The following is an 18,909-nucleotide window of genomic DNA, read 5'->3' as shown; positions in this document are numbered from 1 at the left end:
AGTGGAGGGTTGAGGGTCATGGGCCACTGGTCAGAAGGTGGGGGTCAGAGAAAGTATTTCCGGGTTGAGCCTTTTTCTTATGGGCTCACATCCCAGCTTAGATCTTTTGAATATCCATCACTGATAATACTTTTTCATATAACGCACATTGAGCAGGTTGAAGTTGAAGTAGAACATTTTCAGATGAACATAATTCACATGGGCCTGCTATTCCCTGGGGTATCTATTGATAATAACATACCGGTAGGGCGCCTTATAATTGTTGCCCATTGCTCAAGTAATGGTTTTGACTAATTTACTAATAGCACAACACCATGTAGTGTGGAGTGGAGTCGTGTTTGTTGTGATGCCAATAGCAGTGAGTGACCGCCTCCGGACTGGCCTGCGTACAGCAGGCATTAGATTGGTGTTGTGTTATTGACGTTGTGTTACATTTTTAGTGCCTCGTCATCGGCACCAGCAATCCCTCTCATGACCAGTGACTCAGGGGCCTCTAATACACCCCCACCCTACTGAATATTCCAGTGTGTGTGTGTGTGTGTGTGTGTGTGTGTGTGTGTGTGTGTGTGCCTGCACGGGCCTGCCTGTCTGTCTTCCAATCAGTTTACTGCAGACATAAAAATGGACAGCGGAATCTCTCCCTCCTAACACACCCCTGGTTTGTGCTGTGGGTCTGGGGTTAGGAATCCCATGGTCCAGAGTGGCATGCAATTTGGATAGTAACCTGACCCATAACAAACAAAGGCTAAATATATTTCCATGGCAGGGAGGGTCTTTACGCTGGAGGAGAGACAGACAGAGAGATCGAGGGATAGAGTGATAGAGGAACAGAAAGATCGAGAAGAGAGGCACAGGAAGGTTCCCAGTTCTTTCTTCTTGAGGGCTTCATAGAGCATCAGACCTTCAGAGAGCTTCACAGTGTCAGCTCCAGACCAGTGTTTGGGATGAACTTTGCACTGGGCTACAAACCTGGCCATCTCAGGGAGTCTAGCACCATGGATAACTTGGAGAAGCAGCTCATCTGCCCCATCTGCCTGGAGATGTTCACCAAGCCTGTGGTCATACTGCCCTGCCAGCACAACCTCTGCAGGAAGTGTGCCAATGACGTCTTCCAGGTAAAAGGGGGGCGGACGTTTTTTTTCATCACTCTCCTGTCCTGAGGCCATGTGTGGTCAATTAGTGGTCCAGCAGTGGTCTGTGATTTTGGAGCCCTGATTCAAGTTTTTACAGGTGCTGAGCGGAGTACATGTTTTATGGGGTGGCAGGTAGCTAGCAGTTAAGAGCGTTGGGCCAGCCCTCCGACCATCCGCTCAAGAAAAAAATTGGCCTGCTGCTGAAAGTAATTGGGGACCCCTGCATATATCTTTGGTCCTGTTGAACCCCTCAGGTCACTGTTTGAACTGGAGGAGCCATTCAGATATGGGAGACTCCAACAGCTGCCTCAGTCCTGTAGGAGAGGATGTAACATGGTCTGCCTCTCAGGCCCAGGCCATTAGTGGAAAGTGGAAACAGTATTCCAATGGTCTACTTATCAAAGATCACGACAGGATATATTAGATGTATTTATGGAAGATGGTGTGAACCATTTAGCCTTCCTCAATATTCATAGCAGTCTATAGTGTCAAGCCTTCATCCCTTTATGTTGAGGTCTTTATCATAAAGTATTGACTGTGGAGGATCATCTCCGCTCAATATTTAGTGGTGGGTGGATGGATCAGTGGCTCTGTAGATAAACTTTAGTTTCTGTGTGAAAGGTTCCTCACACTGACTGACTTGATCATTTGTTGTGGGTCCATCCTGGTTAAAGTGTCTAACAAGGTTAGTCTTCTTGATATCATGTCACCTTTAGGACCTTTAAGAGGTATGTAACTCAATGTTTGGGCCTGTACCCAGTCTTAAGCACTCCTCAGTGCAGAATCATATTTTGGTTTCCCTTCAGTAGACAACATTTCTGTGTCAAACAGCTGTTGTCCATATCCTCCCTTAACTCTTCAACACCCCCAGTGAGAGTGATGCTTTACCATTTGACTCCACTACCCCCCCTCCTCCTCATCCCTTTCCCCCCTCTCCCCTCCCAGGCTGCCAACCCCCTGTGGCAGTCTCGGGGGTCCAAGTCCATGTCCACAGGGGGTCGTTTCCGCTGCCCATCATGTCGTCATGAGGCAGTGTTGGACCGCCATGGTGTGTATGGCCTACAGAGGAACCTGCTAGTAGAGAACATCATAGACATCTACAAACAAGAAGAGTCCAGCAGGTCAGTGTTGTGTGCGTGGGTCTGTGAGGGGTACGTGACTAGCTTCTGTAAGCATCCACTAGAACCAGAATGCTCACCAAATGTCAACATTATCCATACAGTTTTGCCATACAACACACACTTCTGCTGTGCTGACCTCTGTTGACTTAAGGACATGGCATGTCAACAAAAGCCATGAGCACAAGGGGTGTACTACTGCTACAACCCTATGTGAACTCAGCCATGAAATATTGCTTCCAGTTTCACCTCTCATGCCACAGGCCCTGGGCAGTCAGTGGTGCAAAGACCTAGGCATCTGATTTTACTCTAATGGTGTCACTAGCGTGTCTGTGTGTGTTCATCAGCTGCGTCATGTTAACAAACCAGGAATATAGAAACATCAGTCTCTGGCGGTGTCCTCCATGTTGTTGCTGTAACTAGCACACTTTATCCCTGCCTCGATGGAGCGGTAAACAGGAGAACCATCCTCTTGTAGCATTGACACAGATACAGACGAGTGTATCTGGGGGGGTGGTTGTGAGTAGCATAGATCAAATCAAATCACATTTTATTGGTCACATACACGTGTTTAGCAGATGTTATTGCAGGTGAAGTGAAATGCTTGTGCTTCTAGCTCTGACAGTGCAGTAATACAGGTGAAGTCGGAAGTTTACATACTGTCACGGTTGTCGTCGGGAAAGGAGAACCAAAATGCAGCAGGAATGTGGATGCTCATCTTTACGTTTATTTAACTCAAAAGTGAACACCAAAAATCATAAACAACGATACTCACGATCAACAAAACAGTCTCGTTAGGCTCACACACGCTAAACAAGAAACAATCTCCCACAAACACTACACCAAACAATTACCCATATATAGGACTCTCAATCAGAGGCAACGAGCAAGCACCTGCCTCCAATTGAGAGTCCAACCCCCCATTAACCTAAACATAGAAATACAACTAACTAGACTAAACATAGAAATACATTAACAAGGAACAGTGCCCAAAAACCCCGGAATACATAAATCAAATACCCTTCTACAAAAACACCACCCCGAACCACATAAAATAAATACCCTCTGCCACGTCCTGACCAAACTACAATAACAAATAACCCTTATACTGGTCAGGACGTGACACATACACTTAGGTTGGAGTCATTAAAACTCATTTTCAATCACTCCACAAATTTCTTGTTAACAAACTATAGTTTTGGCAAGTTGGTTAGGACATCTACTTTGTGCATGACACAAGTCATTTTTCAAACAATTGTTTACAGACAGATTATTTCCCTTATAATCCACTGTATCACAATTCCAGTGGGTCAGAAGTGTACATACACTAAGTTGACTGTGCCTTTAAACAGCTTGGAAAATTCAAAAAAATGATGTCCTGGCTTTAGAAGCTTCTGATAGGCTAGTTGACATCATTTGAGTCAATTAGAGGTGTACCTGTGGATGTATTTCAAGGCCTACCTTCAAACTCAGTGCCTCTTTGCTTGACATCGTGGGAAAATCTAAAGAAATCAGCCAAGACCTCAGAAAAAATGTTGTAGACCTCCACAAGTCTGTTTCATCCTTGGGAGCAATTTCCAAACGACTGAAGGTACCACGTTCATCTGTACAAACAATAGTACGCAAGTATAAACACCATGGGACCACGCAGCCGTCATACCGCTCAGGAAGGAGACGCGTTCTGTCTTCTAGAGAAAAACGTACTTTGGTGCGAAAAGTGCAAATCAATCCCAGAACAACAGCAAAGGACCTTGTGAAGATGCTGGAGGAAACAGGTACAAAAGTATCTCTATCCACAGTAAAACGAGTCCTATATAGACATAACCTGAAAGGCCGCTCAGCAAGGAAGAAGCCACTGCTCCAAAACCGGCATAAATATTCCAGACTACAGTTTGCAACTGCACATGGGGACAAAGATCGTACTTTTTGGAGAAATGTCCTCTGGTCTGATGAAACAAAAATAGAACTGTTGGCCATAATGACCATCGTTATGTTTGGAGGAAAAAGGGGGAGGCTTGCAAGCCCAAGAACACCATCCCAATCGTGAAGCATGGGGGTGGCAGCATCATATTGTGGGGGTGCTTTGCTGCAGGAGGGACTGGTGCACTTCACAAAATAGATGGCATCATGAGGCAGGAAAATTATGTGGATATACTGAAGCAACATCTCAAGACATCAGTCAGGAAGTTAAAGCTTGGTCGCAAATGGGTATTCCAAATGGACAATGACCCCAAGCATACTTACAAAGTTGTGGCAAAATGGCTTAAGGACAACAAAGTCAAGGTATTGGAGTGGCCATCACAAAGCCCCGATCTCAATCCTATAGAAAATTTGTGGGGAGAACTGAAAACGTATGTGCGAGCAAGGAGGCCTACAAACCTGACTCAGTTACACCAGCTCTGTCAGGAGGAATGGGCCAAAATTCACCCAACTTATTGTGGGAAGCCTGTGGAAGGCTACCCGAAACGTTTGACCAAGGTTAAACAATTTAAAGGCAGTGCTACCAAATACTAATTGAGTGTATGTAAACTTCTGACCCACTGGGAATGTGATGAAAGAAATAAAAGATGAAATAAATCATTCTCTCTACTATTATTTTGACATTTCACATTCTTAAAATAAAGTGGTGATCCTAACTGACCTAAGACAGGGAATTTTTACTAGGATTGAATGTCAGGAATTGTGAGAAACTGAGTTTAAATGTGTTTGGCTAAGGTGTATGTAAACTTCCGACTTCAACTGTATCTAACAAGTAATATCTAACAATTACACAACATATACCCAATACACACAAATATAGTAAAGGAATGGAATTAAGAATATAAAAATATTCTAGACGAGCAATGTCAGAGAGGCATATAATAAGATACAGTAGAATAGTATAGGATACAGTATATACATATGAGATGGGTAATGCAAGATATGTAGACATTATTAAAGGGACTAGTGTTCCATTTATTAAAGTGGCCAGTGATTTCAAGTCTATATATATAGGCAGCAGCCTCTCTGTGCTAGTGATGGCTATTTAACAGTATGATGGTCTTGAGATAGAAGCTGTTTTCCAGTCTCTCGGTCCAAGCTTTGATGCACCTGTACTGACCACGCCTTCTGGATGATAGCGGAGTGAACAGGCAGTGGCCAAGGTGGTTGTTGTCCTTGATGATCTTTTTGGCCTTCCTGTGACATCAGGTGCTGTAGGTGTCCTGGAGGGCAGGTAGTTTGCCCCTGGTGATGCTTTGGGCACCCTCTGGAAAGCCCTGGGGTTGCGGACGTTGCAGTTGCCGTACCAAGTGGTGATACAGCCCGACAGGATGCTCTTGATTGTGCATCTGTAGAAGTTTATGAGGGTTTTAGGTGACAAGCCAAATTTCTTCAGCCTCCTGAGGTTGAAGAGGCGCTGTTGCGCCTTCTTCACCACACTGTCTGTGTTAATGGGCCATTTCAGTTTGTCAGTGATGTGTATGCCAAGGAACTTGAAGCTTTCCGCCTTCTCCACTGTGGTCCCGTCGATGTGGATAGAGGCGTGCTCCCTCTGCTGTTTCCTGAAGTCCACGATCATCTCCTTTGTTTTGTTGACGTTGAGTGAGAAGTTATTTTACTGGCACCACACTCCCAGAGCCCTCACCTCCTCCCTGTAGGATGTCTCGTCATTGTTGGTATCATGCCTACTACTGTTGTGTCATCTGCAAACTTGATGATTGAGTTGGAGGCGTGCTTGGTCACACAGTCATGGGTAAACAGGGAGTACAGGAGGGGACTGAGCACGGACCCTTGTGGGGCCCCAGTGTTGAGGATCAGCGAAGTGGAGGTGTTGGTTCCTACCTTCACCACCTGGGGGCAGCCCATCAGGAAGTCCATGACCCAGTTGCACAGGGCGGGGTTCAATCCCAGGTCCTCGAGCTTAATGATGAGCTTGGAGGGTACTATGGTGTTGAATGCTAAGCTATAGTCAATGTACAGCATTCTTACATATGTATTGTCTAGATGGGATAGGGCAGTGTGCAGTGTGATGGCGATTGCATCGTCTATGGATCTATTGGGGCGGTAAGCAGCCAGCTGGTCGGCGCATGCTTTGAGGATGTGGCTAGGGATGCCGTCTGGGCCGGCAGCCTTGCGAGGATTAACACGCTTGTGGCACTGGGTTATCCTAGTGAATATCTGATATTTTTCACTATATCATGGTTAAATTTGGATACATTTGGAATTTGGAGGTGGGGGAGCCCTATTTAGAGGGGTTAGGGTAAGAGTTAAACCAGTGTTGAACGTAAGGCCAGGGTCATTCTCATTTTATATAGAAGGCCACTAGGTGGCAGTCTTTTCCAGTGTTGATATCATTTAGAAACCTGTAGCAGCAATATCACAGCTTGTTCAGGCCTTGTCTTGACACAATAAAGGTTAAAGATTATATTGTTACGTCAAGGGAAGTGCTTTTGGTCTGTAACACCAATTTGAGCTATATGAGCAAGTTTCCCTCAACATGATATTCCTCAATGCCTTTTATCAAATGTGTAAATTGTTCTATATCTATGTGTAGGCTATTCCTCTAGAGATAATATGAATGGTCAATAGTAGTACAATTCCCCCAATGCCTTCTGGGTTATCTGAAGCCATGAGAGCTGCTCCCATTTCCTGTGCCATTGACAGAAGAGCCAAATAAAGTGTGTGTGCATATGCACATTGGTCTGTGCGCATGTATGCATGCGTACTGGATGTGTGCTTGTGTGTGTGTTTCCGAGGCTGTCCCTTTACTTCTGTGTCCCTGCAGGCCCCTGAACCCCACCAAGGTGGAGCAGCAACAGCTGATGTGTGAGGAGCATGACGAAGAGAAGATCAACATCTACTGCCTGAGCTGTGAGACGCCCACCTGCTCCATGTGTAAAGTGTTTGGCCAGCACAAGGACTGTGAGGTGGCCCCCCTGCAGAACGTCTACAAGAGACAGAAGGTAATGGAGCACCCTGAGTCAAGGCCAAGGGTCTGATTGTGATGTCACTCAATATCTCTATATCTGTCTGTCTTCCTTTCTGGTAGTCTGTCTGTCTGTTATATCGTCCTTATTCTGAAACGTAATTATCCAATATAATAGCTATAACACTGTCTGTATTCATTACGTCCCCCAGAGAGAGATTTGAATGTTATTTAAAGTGTAGAGCCAGTGTGTGTATGTGATCTGCCTTATCTAAAGAGTATGTGTGTGTGTGTGTGTGTGTGTGTGTGTGTGTGTGTGTGTGTGTGTGTGTGTGTGTGTGTGTGTGTGTGTGTGTGTGTGTGTGTGTGTGTGTGTGTGTGTGTGTGTGTGTGTGTGTGTGTGTGTGGATGGTTTGTCTTTGAGTGCTAAGTGTAGTGACAGCAGACAGATGTGTTGAGTTGTGGCTACCCTGCGGGGTTTCATCTCACCGCACACACAAACACATGACCCTGTCAACCTGCTGGCACGACGACAACTAAGATTGTATATACAGTGCATTTGGAAAGTATTCAGACCCTTTGACTTTTTCCACATTTTCTTACGTTACAGCCTTATTCTAAAATGGATTAATAGTTTTTTCCCCTCATCGATCGACACACAATACCCAATAATGACAAAGCAAAAACAGGTTTTTAAACATTCTTGCAAAATGATTAAAAATAAAAAACTGAAATATCACATATACAAACTTATTCAGACCCTTTACTCAGTACTTTGTTGAAGTACCTGTGGCACCTTGAGTGATCTTCTCCCATTCTTCTCTGAAGATCCTGTCAAGCTCTGTCAGGTTTGACGTGGTGCGTCGCTGCACAGCTATTTTCAGGTCTCTCCAGAGATGTTCGATCGGTTTCAAGTCCAGGCTCTGGCTGGGCCCCTCAAGGACATTCATAGACTTGTCCTGCGTTGTCTTGTGCTTAGGAATGTTGTCCTGTTGGAAGGTGAACCTTCACCCCAGTCTAAAGTCCTAAAGTCCTGAGTGCTCTGGATCAAGGATCTCTCTATACTTTGCTCCGTTTATCTTTCCCTCGATCCTGACTAGTCTCCCAGTCCCTGCCACTGAAAAACATCCCCATAGCATAATGCTGCTACCACCATGCTTCACCGTAGTGATGGTGCCAGGTTTCCTCCAGACGTGACACTTGGCATTCAGGCCAAATAGTTCAATCTTGGTTTTATCAGACCAGAGAATCTTGTTTCTCATGGTCTGCGAGTCATTTAGGTGGCTTTTGGCAAACTCCAAGCTTTTTACTGTGTAGTGGCTCCCGTCTGGCCACTCTACCATAAAGACCTGATTAGTGGAGTGCTGCATAGATGGTTGTCCTTCTTGAAGGTTCTCCCATCTCCACAGAGGGACTCTGGAGCTCTGTCAGAGTGACCATCGGGTTCTTGGGGACCTCCCTGACCAAGGCCCGTCTCCCCCGATTGCTCAGTTTGGCCAGGCGGCCAGCTCTAGGAAGAGTCTTGGTGGTTCCAAACTTCTTCCATTTAAGAATGATGGATGCCACTGTGTTCTTGGGGACCTTCAATACTGCAGACATTTTTTGGTACCCTTCCCCAGATCTGTGCCTCGACACAATCCTGTCTTGGAGTTCTACAGACAATTCCTTCGACCTCATGGCTTCGTTTTTGCTCTGACATGCATTTTCAACTGTGGGACCTTATTTAGACAGGTATGTGCCTTTCCAAATCATGTCCAATCAAATGAATTTACCACAGGTGCACTCCAATCAAGTTGTAGACACATCTCAAAGATCATCAATGGAAACAGGATGCATCTGAGCTCAATTTTGAGTCTCATAGTAAAGGGTCTGAATACTTAAGTAGATAAGGTATTTATGTTTTTTATTTTTAATACATTTGCAAAAATTTCTAAAAACCTGTTTTCGCTTTGTCGTTATGGGATGTTGTGTGTAAATTGATGAGGATTTGTTTTATTTAATCCATTTTAGAATAAGGCTGTAACATAACAAAATGTGAAACAGTCAAGGGGTCTGAATACTTTCCGAATGCACTGTATATGAAACTGAAAAAGAACCAAAAACATACTGAACAAAAATATGAATGCAACATGCAAAGTGTTGGTCCCATGTTTCATAAGCTGAAATAAAAGATATACAACATTTTACATATACACAAAAAGCTTATTTCTCTCACATTTTGTGCACAAATTTGTTTACATCCCTGTTACTGAGCATTTCTCCTTTGCCAAGATAATCCATCCACTTGACAGGTGTGGCAAATCAAGAAGCTGATTAAACAGCATGAGCATTACACAGGTGGACCTTGTACTGGGGACAGTAAAAGTCCACTCTAAAATGTGCAGTTATGTCACACAACGCAATGCCACAGATGTGTCAAGTTTTGAGGAAGCGTACATGTCCACCAGAGGCGGAAATGTCCACCAGAGCTGTTTCCAGATAATTTAATGTTAATTTCTCTACCATAAGCTGCCTCCAACGTTATTTAAGAGAATTTGGCAGTACGTGCAATTAGCCTCACAAGCGCAGACCACGTCTAACCATGCCAACCCAGGAGCTCCACATCCGGCTTCTTCACCTGCAGGATTGTCTGAGACCAGCCATCCGGACAGCTGATGAAACTGAGGAATATTTCTGTCTGTAATAAAGCCCTTTTGTGGGGAAAAACTCATTCAGATTGGCCTGGATCCCAAGTGGGTGGGCCTATTCCTTCCCAGGCCCACCCATGGATGCGCCCCTGCCAGTCATGTGAAATCCATAGATTAGGACCTAAGTTATTTATTTAAATTGACTGATTTCCTTGTATGAACTGCAACTCAGTAAAATTGTTGAAATTGTTGCATGTTGCATTTATATTTTTGTTCAGTATTGTTATTCAAAGGGTTCTCCTATGGGGACAGCCAAAGAACCCTTTTAGGTTCTAGATAGCACCTTTTTTTTCTAAGAGTGTAACTTTCCTGTACAGGATCTAAGTGAACGGTGACTAATATCAAAGGGAAGGTCGCTTGTTAAGGATGGATAATGTGTCTGGCTGTTGAGTAATACTGAAGGGGAAGGCACCCACACAAACATGATACATACACGTTACATATTTGCTGTATCTACTTTCATAAGCTAAAAGAAGTATGTTTGAACGGACTATAACATCAGGTGGCTTTGGTGACAAATGTGCCTTGCATTCAATGCTCCCTCGCTCACTATGAATCATTCATTACAAATACAGACGAGGAAGGATAATGAGCAACTTCAACTTCAGCTAATGTTTTATACATTGTTAAAAACATAACACTTTCGATATTTAAATCTTCAATCTATCATCACAATTGTGTGAACTACTACCTAAAGTGTCAGCTGAGGGATGGAACAAAAGCCTTCAGGATGGAACAAAAGCCTTAATTTCCTATAGCCCTCCTCGATTAGGGTTTGGTGACCACTGGTGAAGTGAATACAGACATTAACCCGTCATGCTATGTTGATTGGCTGCAGACGGAGCTGAGTGACGGCATCGCCATCTTGGTGGCTGGGAACGACCGTATCCAGGCCCTCCTCTCTCAGATGGAGGAGACCTGCAGGTCCATCCAGGTGAGAATGTCACCCACTACAACCACTCAGACCTCTCGCTTTACAGTCACAAAGCTCACTGTGGAGTCACCACACACATCACTGTGAAAAAAAAACCTGTTGTATTGTAATAACTAGCATCAAGAAGTATTAATACATTATTTATAAACTATAAATATATATATATATATATATATATATATATATATATATATATATATATATATATAGAAAAAATGTATAAGGGCTTATTCAAGTTATTATTAGGTGTTACCAATGGGTGTCTGTGTGCAGGAGAACGGCCGTCGTCAGAAGCAGAGTCTGTGTGATAAGTTTGACGGGCTGTATGCCATCCTGGAGGAGAGGAAGAAGGAGTTGGTGGGGATGATCAGCCGCCAGCAGGATGACAAGCTGGACTACATCCGTTCCCTCATGCGTCGCCATGGAGACCACCTGGAGGGTGCCGTCAAGCTGGTGGAGACAGCCATCCAGTCCATGGAGGAACCACAGATGGCTGTGTTCCTACAGGTAGGCACTATGGATATGACACTAGCACTGAACCTGTCTGGCCTCAGTAACTGGACCAAGGGTATGTACCAGTATGTCATGTAATGGAATAGAATAACGGTCAGATGTAACTTTAGATGTAACTTCTTGAGCAGAAAAGTTGCCTGTTTCAGCCCTTGTAAACTGGACGAGGATCAGTGTTCCTGCAGGTAGCTAATGTTTCACTGTCTTAGGATCAGTAGCCCTACAGGTAGCCTATGAGTCAGGGGACCCTCCACAAAGGACTGTAATAGGATCAGTTGTGTGATCAATGTCTCTGGGAACTCTGGTCCTGTGGATCTCTGATCGCACACTGTAAAGAGGAATTTCCAGGTGAAAGGGAGAGCAGTCATTGGTAAAGTAAATCCAAAATATATGTGGTTTAATACAAGTTGCAACAGGGAGATACCTCCTGCACGAAAGCAGAGCAGATGTCTCACGAGCCTCTCTAAGCAGGCCCTCATATCCTAATCATATGTTCTGGAAACGCATAACTAAAGACATAACACAAAGCAGTGAATCACACAGTCTCACAGAATAATAACCAGTGTGTCCTCGGAAAAGACACCTTTAGACTGGCACCAACACTATCAGCAGATAGGAGAACTGTCCATAACATTCTGGTTTAGCATACAAGGCTAGTGACCATCAACCTTGCACAGATTAGAATCATGTTACAGAAAGGAAAAGGAAAATATGTTAGCTGTGTTCGAATACACATACTAACCGCACTAACCATACTATTTGTGACGTAAATTCATTATGTAGTATGCTTATTGGTCATAGTATGGATAGAGTTAGTATGCTAAAAGCTACCGGATGTCGTACTAAATTCACCAAAATAGGAAGTACAGTACCAGTCAAAGGTTTGGACACACCTACTCATTCCAGGTTTTTTCTTTATTTTTACTATTATCTACATTGTAGAATAATAGTGAAGTCGTCAAAACTATGAAATAACACATATGGAATCATGTGGTAACCAAAAAAGTGTTAAATAAATGAAAATATATTCTTCAAAGTAGCCAAATCAAAATATATATTATATTTGAGATTCTTCAAAATAGCCATTCTTTGCCTTGATGACAGCATTGCATACACTTGGCATTCTCTCGAGCTTCACCTGGAATGCTTTTCCAACAGTCTTGAAGGAGTTGCTGTCACTTGTTGGCCGCTTTTCCCTCACTCTGCGGTCCAATTCATCCCAAACCATCTCAATTGGGTTGCGGTCGGGTGACTGTGGAGGCCAGGTCATCTGATGCACTCTCCTTCTTGGTCAAATAGCCCGTACACAGCCTGGAGGTGTGTTGGGTCATTGTTCTGTTGAAAAACAAATGATAGTCCCAATAAGCGCAAACCAGATGGGATGGCGTATCACTGCAGAATGCTGTGGTAGCCATGCTGGTTAAATGTGCCTTGAATTCTAAATAAATCACAGACAGTGTCACCAGCAAAGCACTCCCACACCATCACACCTCGTCCTCCGTGCTTCACAGTGGGAACCACACATGCGGAGATCATCCGTTCACCTACTCTGCGTCTCACAAAGACATGGCGGTTGGAACCAAAAATCTCAAATTTTGACTCATCAGACCAAAGGACAGATTTCCACCGGTCTAATGTCCATTGCTCGTGTTTCTTGGCCCAAGCAAGTCTCTTCTTCTTATTGGTGTCCTTTAGTAGTAGTGTCTTTGCAGCAATTCGACCATGAATGCCTAATTCACGCAGTCTCCTCTGCACAGTTGATGTTGAGATGTGTCTGAGCATTTATTTGGGCTGCAATTTCTGAGGCTGGTAACTCTAATAAACTTATCCTATGCACCAGAGGTAACTCAGGGTCTTCCTGTCCTGTGACGGTCCTCATGAGAGCCAGTTTCATCATAGCGGTTGATGGTTTTTGCGACTGCACTTGAAGAAACTTTCAAAGTTCTTGACATTTTCCGTATTGACTGACCTAAATTTCTTAAAGTAATGATGGACTGTCGTTTTTCTTTGCTTATTTGAGCTGTTCTTGCCATAATATGGACTTTGTCTTTCACCAAATAGGGCTATCTTCTGTATAACAACTCTACCTTGTCACAACACAGCTGATTGGCTCAAACGTATTAAGAATGACAGAAATTCCACAAATTAACTTTTAACATGGCACACCTGTTAATTGAAATGCCTTACAGGTGACTACCTAGTGAAGCTGGTTGAGAGTATGCCAAGAGTGTGCAAAGCTGTCATCAAGGCAAAGGGTGGCTACTTTGAAGAATATATTTTCATTTATTTAACACTTTTTTGGTTACTACATGATTCCATATGTGTTATTTCATAGTTTTGATGTCTTCACTATAATTCTACAATGTGGAAAATAGTAAAACTAAAGAAAAACCTTGGAACGAGTAGGGATGTCCAAACTTTTGACTGGTACTGTATACACGCAGTGGATACTATTTCCGTGCTCTTAGGGCCCATAATGCAATTCTTCAGAAAATGGGCGTCGCTTCACAACGTTTTCAGATTAGAAATAAATGCCGGAAAATATGCAGGCGAAGTCTGACGAGAGCGCATACAAATTCATTGTTTTAATTAACTAATTATGACAAATGTAAAGAACATGTTGAGCAATGTAATAAAGTATTGACTTTACAAATAAGTTACGTTACACGTTATGTTGGCTGACAGTTAGTTAGCTTGCTATCCTTACGAACAGAGTAGCGTTACACAGCAGTATTTACCGTTATGTTAGCTAGTTATCTAACGTTAGTTGGTTACTAATAATACATCGAACTTGACAAGCAGTATATTAACTATATGCTATCTAACTACCCAACTTCTATTGACTTGATTGTTCACATCATTCTTAGTTGTATAGTTGTTGTGCGTTCTCAATGGACATTGTTAATTCTGGCTATCTACTCCGATTTCAGAACACTCCTGTCTGAGTGTGCCAGCGCGCAGAATAATTTATGAATTTACTCGCCCTAGCAGAGTTGGTTTGGCGGTTTTTATGTTATCCAGACCGTTCGTGACTGTAACTGTACTGCTGGCAACAAATTATGTTTTTTTTGTTGCTGTCGTTTACTGACACCTGCCTCATTCTTTGACCTCTGGCCCCCTGGCCATCAATACTGTCCTTGGAACAGTGCCAGGTTGGATGACGTACTCCTGCTACAGACAGCCGGTAGTTAAAACCCCAGCTAGGCGAGAGATAGATGGTACCATTCATGTCATCCATTCATCCAGCAGTCCTCTCCTCCACTCAGGTCCCTGGCTCTACTCCTGTCCTCCACTCAGGTCCCTGGCTCTATAAAGAGCTACAGATTGAGTAAAGCTCATAACTGAAGTGTCTCTTTATTCAACTCCCTCATTGTTCATGCTTGCAAGCCGTTGGTTTAGTCATCCAGTTTACAGGTAGCGCTAGCAGCGAGTGCTAGGATGGTGGCAGGTGCATGTTTTAAACTCATTCTGGTTTAGATATAGCACTAATTGACCTCCGAAATTAAGTGCTGGAAATGAAACTAAATGCAATATCCTACCCATCATTTCTTTTCTCCACAGAGCATCAAGGATATATTTAAACAGTAAGTCAAATTCTTGTTTTCGTCTGTTTAGTGTTCCATTCTGCTTCATATGGTGTGTTTAGCTGGAAAGTCACAAATTGCATTACATTCACTAACACAAACACACCAATTGCATTGACTGTAAAGCTAAAGTAACTGCATAGAAGATGCGTGTGATTTGCAGTTATGTCTGATTGCTGGCTGCTGCTAGCTAATACATTATAATGAAGCTCTCCACCTGTAGAGTTATCGAGCAGACCCAACCAGCCTGCGTCACTACCAGCCACAGGGGTACAGAGGACGTTGCCATCCATCGCTGTCTGTCACCTCCTATTTGTTTGTCTCTGAACTGTGACCTCACCACTGTGTCCTTTTAAGGATCAGCACCACTGCCAAGGTGTCCAGTATGGAATGTCCAGAGCCGGGCTACGAGAGCATGGTCCATTTTGTCATCAACACAGAGAATGTGGCAGACATGCTGAGGACCATTGACTTCAACACAGTTAGGGCTTCAGGTAGCTGTACAATATGACCATATATGGAGAGTTTGGTCATTAATGTTTCTCTATACATGACTCTAGCCTCAGGGCACTGACGCATGTTCAGCTCCGAACATTAACCCCAAAACTATTTTCCATTGCATGTTCAAGGCTATTTCCCTTGTTTTTGCTGGTCTGTCTTAATGTGGTGCTCTCTGTGTAGTTGCAGGTTTCCAGAAAAAGGACGGGGAGGATGGTTATGATCTTGGTGAGGACTTGGCATCGCTGGCAACAGGGGACGTAGACTATGGGCGATACTAGTTGAAAAGGGTCAAAGAAAGAAAAAGCATGCTATGCTGCTCCCGTGCTTTATTCCCTTACACACATTTGCAAGGTTTAGGCTTCAAACACAAAGGCTGTTAAATATAGTTATACTGTATATCGTTCCTTCTGACATCAGTCTTAAACATTGCCATAAAGGCTGAAATCAAGTGTTTCATATATAGAATATGTATGGATCACTTGTCTTGTTTACCCCACAGCCAACTAATTTCAAATGGAGAGACCAGGCATTCTTTCTCCTCTCAGTGATAAATGAATTCCATATTTCCCTTGCTACCTCCAAAAGTGTAATGATCCTAGGGCCAGGGGACCCTTCGTCCTCACAGCATCACTGTAACATGCCAGAGATTAATGAACTAGAAGTACACATTTTATGAATGGCCACGGACAGATACTCTAGGGAGAGATGGAGGAGTGGTTGTTGACTGGCCTGTTATTTATACATGATTAAAGTTTCAACCAGAAACCAGGGGCGGAAATCCCGCGGGGGACGGGGGGGACACGACCCCCCCATCCTGGGAAAAATATGATTTGTCCCCCCCAATATATCACTGAAACATAACTATGTTATTTAAATAATATTAATAATACGCAATGAAAGCAATTGTGCTGATTATAGACACTTAATAGTGCGTTTTTAAGTTTCAAAAGATTGCGACCCCCCCACCCTTTGCCTCACAATGGTTTGATCCACTGCCAGTTCCTTAGCTTGCTAGGTAACGTAGAGGTCGTATCTACTGTCTGAAAGGCACTCAATGCACGTAACTGACGTGAGGTTAATCCAGTCAATCGCGCACACACATTAGCTGAATATGCAGAGCTAGCGCGCAAATATTAACTATTAAGCTAGCTAGTACCTATTCCATTTATGTGGCGTCGTCAAAGATGGAATCTTTGCTATCGTCAATTTATTCCAAGATCAGCATGCATGTAAGTTAGTGCTTCAAAGTCCCTGTGATAAGGTTAGCGATAAACTGAACAGAACTACACTCTCTTCTACCATTGTTTTAAATATATTTAATGGTCTCGTTGCAAAAGCTAAATTGTTGCAAGGGAACTTTTATTTATATATTTTATTTCACCTTTATTTAACCCGGGTAGCAAAGATTATAGCAAACACCACTGAATTGGTGCTCGCTAGCTTTGCAAATTCAGCTATTGTTAGAAGCCAGCCAATATGAAACAAACGATTAAAATTACAAAAGGTTGCAGCATATGTTGTGTAAATGGTGAACTCATACAGCTGTCAACTCTTGTCACTGCAATCCGTTTCACATTTGCTAGCTACCTTTTAGATCGAAGCCCATATAGAATGATAGAAGATAAGATGATAGAAGCCCATCTCCTACTGTAAATAACCTACATACTGTGTGTGTGTAGCCAACCAGGTAGAAAAATGGCAGAAAAATGGCAGAAAAAAGACGGACATCAGAGTATTTTTCAGTACACCAAAACGCAAAGTAAGAACCCTAGTAGACTAATATCTCAAAGACTAGTTGAGAGAATGCCAAGAGTGTGCAAAGCTGTCATCAAGGCAAAGGGTGGCTACTTTGAAGAATCTCAAATATAAAATATATTTAGATTTGTTGAACACTTTGTTGGTTACTACATTATTCAATATGTGTTATTAAATAGTTTTGATGTCTTCACTATTATTCTACAATGTAGAAAATAGTGAAAATAAAGAAAAACCCTGGAATGAGTAGGTGTGTCCACACTTTTGACTGGTACTGTAGATCATGACCCTTACACTGGGCATTCAGCTCTGTTAAAAAGCTCTGCCTCCTAGTGCCTTGGGTTGGGACCTCAGCTTGACAGGTAGTGAAGAATAGACCTTTCCTGTGTCTCACACACCGATCTGAGCCATGTTTCTGTAACCCGTGTCATTACTTATAATAGTTATAAATAACTAGTGCCCACCCTGCTTGTGATGGGGTTGGGGTTGTTGTGGATATATGGCCCTGAGCCTGGGTGCTCACATGAGCTGACGTTTCCCCCGGGGCTGTCGACCTCTGATTGCGGGAAGGGATGGAGAGGGAGGGGACACACACGAGAGGCGAGACAGAGCTGGGAGTAATTGATGGGGTGTGTGTGTGTGCGCGCTCACCAGAGCAAGAGTTCCCTGACTATGAATGGAGATTGATCGGTGTCTGACGGCCACCAGTGATCTGAGGTTGACACAGTTTTCTGGCAACAATCTGTTCCAGCAATAATTCTTCACACTACTTGAGGGATGATACAGAATGTCCAATTCCATGATATGTACAGTACTGGAAGGGGTTAACTGAGTGGGGTTTTCATATCTCTGACTCATAGAATCTAAGGGGAAACTATAGTAGACATTGCTTAAAACTATGGAGCAAATGTAACATTTCCGAAGGACATTAACACAATTACACAGAATCTCTAACAGCCGGAAGCAGAGAATCTCCCTCCACTACGTAATGAGGAGAGTCATAGTATATTCATGTCAAGAGACAAAACACAGTGTCCTCTCCTCTCCCACTTGGTGCCCCCGTTTAATGTTTGACTTCAAAAATAGACCCAGTCCAACAGGAAATGAAGACAGTGGTGATGGTATGAGATTGTCATGCTCAACTCACATTAATCAATCTCCTCTTTTGTTTTAATCAAGGTTTTTCCAGTCAAGAAAGGACTACTTAGAGGGTTTATGGTAATCCCCTGCGCACATCCATCCAGAGTATTGATGTTTGCCTTTACCATTCGGCTGTCAACTGGTTTTGCTGTCCACAGTATTTACATTGAGTGAATTACAGATCTACAATAGAGAATAAAGCTCAAACATCACACAGTTGAAGGCCTCCCTCGCCACCCACATCAGATATATGTACAAAAGCCTGTGTATTGTGTGTACATTTGATAAGCTAAGTATAATCCAATGAAATGTATCCCACTGTTGGTTTGAATTGTGCATGTTGTGAAGTAGGAAGAATATTGTTGTTTTTCCTCACCTAACACTCCTTCTAGTGCTTGTGATTATCCTGCTACTTCCTCTTCAACAAACTTTACTTTGACAAGAGTTCCACAAGTGCCTTGAAGAAAAAAGTATGACTAATATTATAGAGACCGAAGCAGCTGTAAGCTGCACTTCTAAAAGGTTATGAGGAGAACTGAATGCTCCGATGGTATAGTATATGCACTTTTTAGTCATAGTTTACATCATTTTATAGAAATAAACATACATTTCATTGTGATATCTTCCCTCTCCTTTTCTGA

General features: G+C 43.1%; 1 protein-coding gene across 1 annotated transcript; it reads left to right on the top strand.

The window, feature by feature from the left end:
• The first annotated feature begins 796 nt into the window (after window positions 1-796).
• On the top strand, window positions 797-18,887 carry LOC106571441 (tripartite motif-containing protein 54). The gene is made up of 9 exons (XM_014144547.3): window positions 797-1,115; window positions 2,079-2,254; window positions 7,017-7,194; window positions 10,683-10,778; window positions 11,052-11,285; window positions 14,850-14,872; window positions 15,230-15,366; window positions 15,554-15,598; window positions 18,308-18,887. Exons 1-9 carry the CDS (start codon window positions 945-947, stop codon window positions 18,334-18,336), a joined length of 1,089 nt encoding a protein of 362 aa, XP_014000022.3. The 5' UTR covers window positions 797-944; the 3' UTR covers window positions 18,337-18,887.
• The last annotated feature ends 22 nt before the right edge of the window (window positions 18,888-18,909 follow it).

The sequence above is a fragment of the Salmo salar genome, chromosome 15, assembly GCF_965601325.2.
Source record: "Salmo salar chromosome 15, fSalSal1, whole genome shotgun sequence".
NCBI classification, from domain to species: Eukaryota; Metazoa; Chordata; class Actinopteri; order Salmoniformes; family Salmonidae; genus Salmo; species Salmo salar.
Note: the sequence above shows the minus strand (reverse complement) of the source record. Positions and strands in the feature narration are given on the sequence as shown.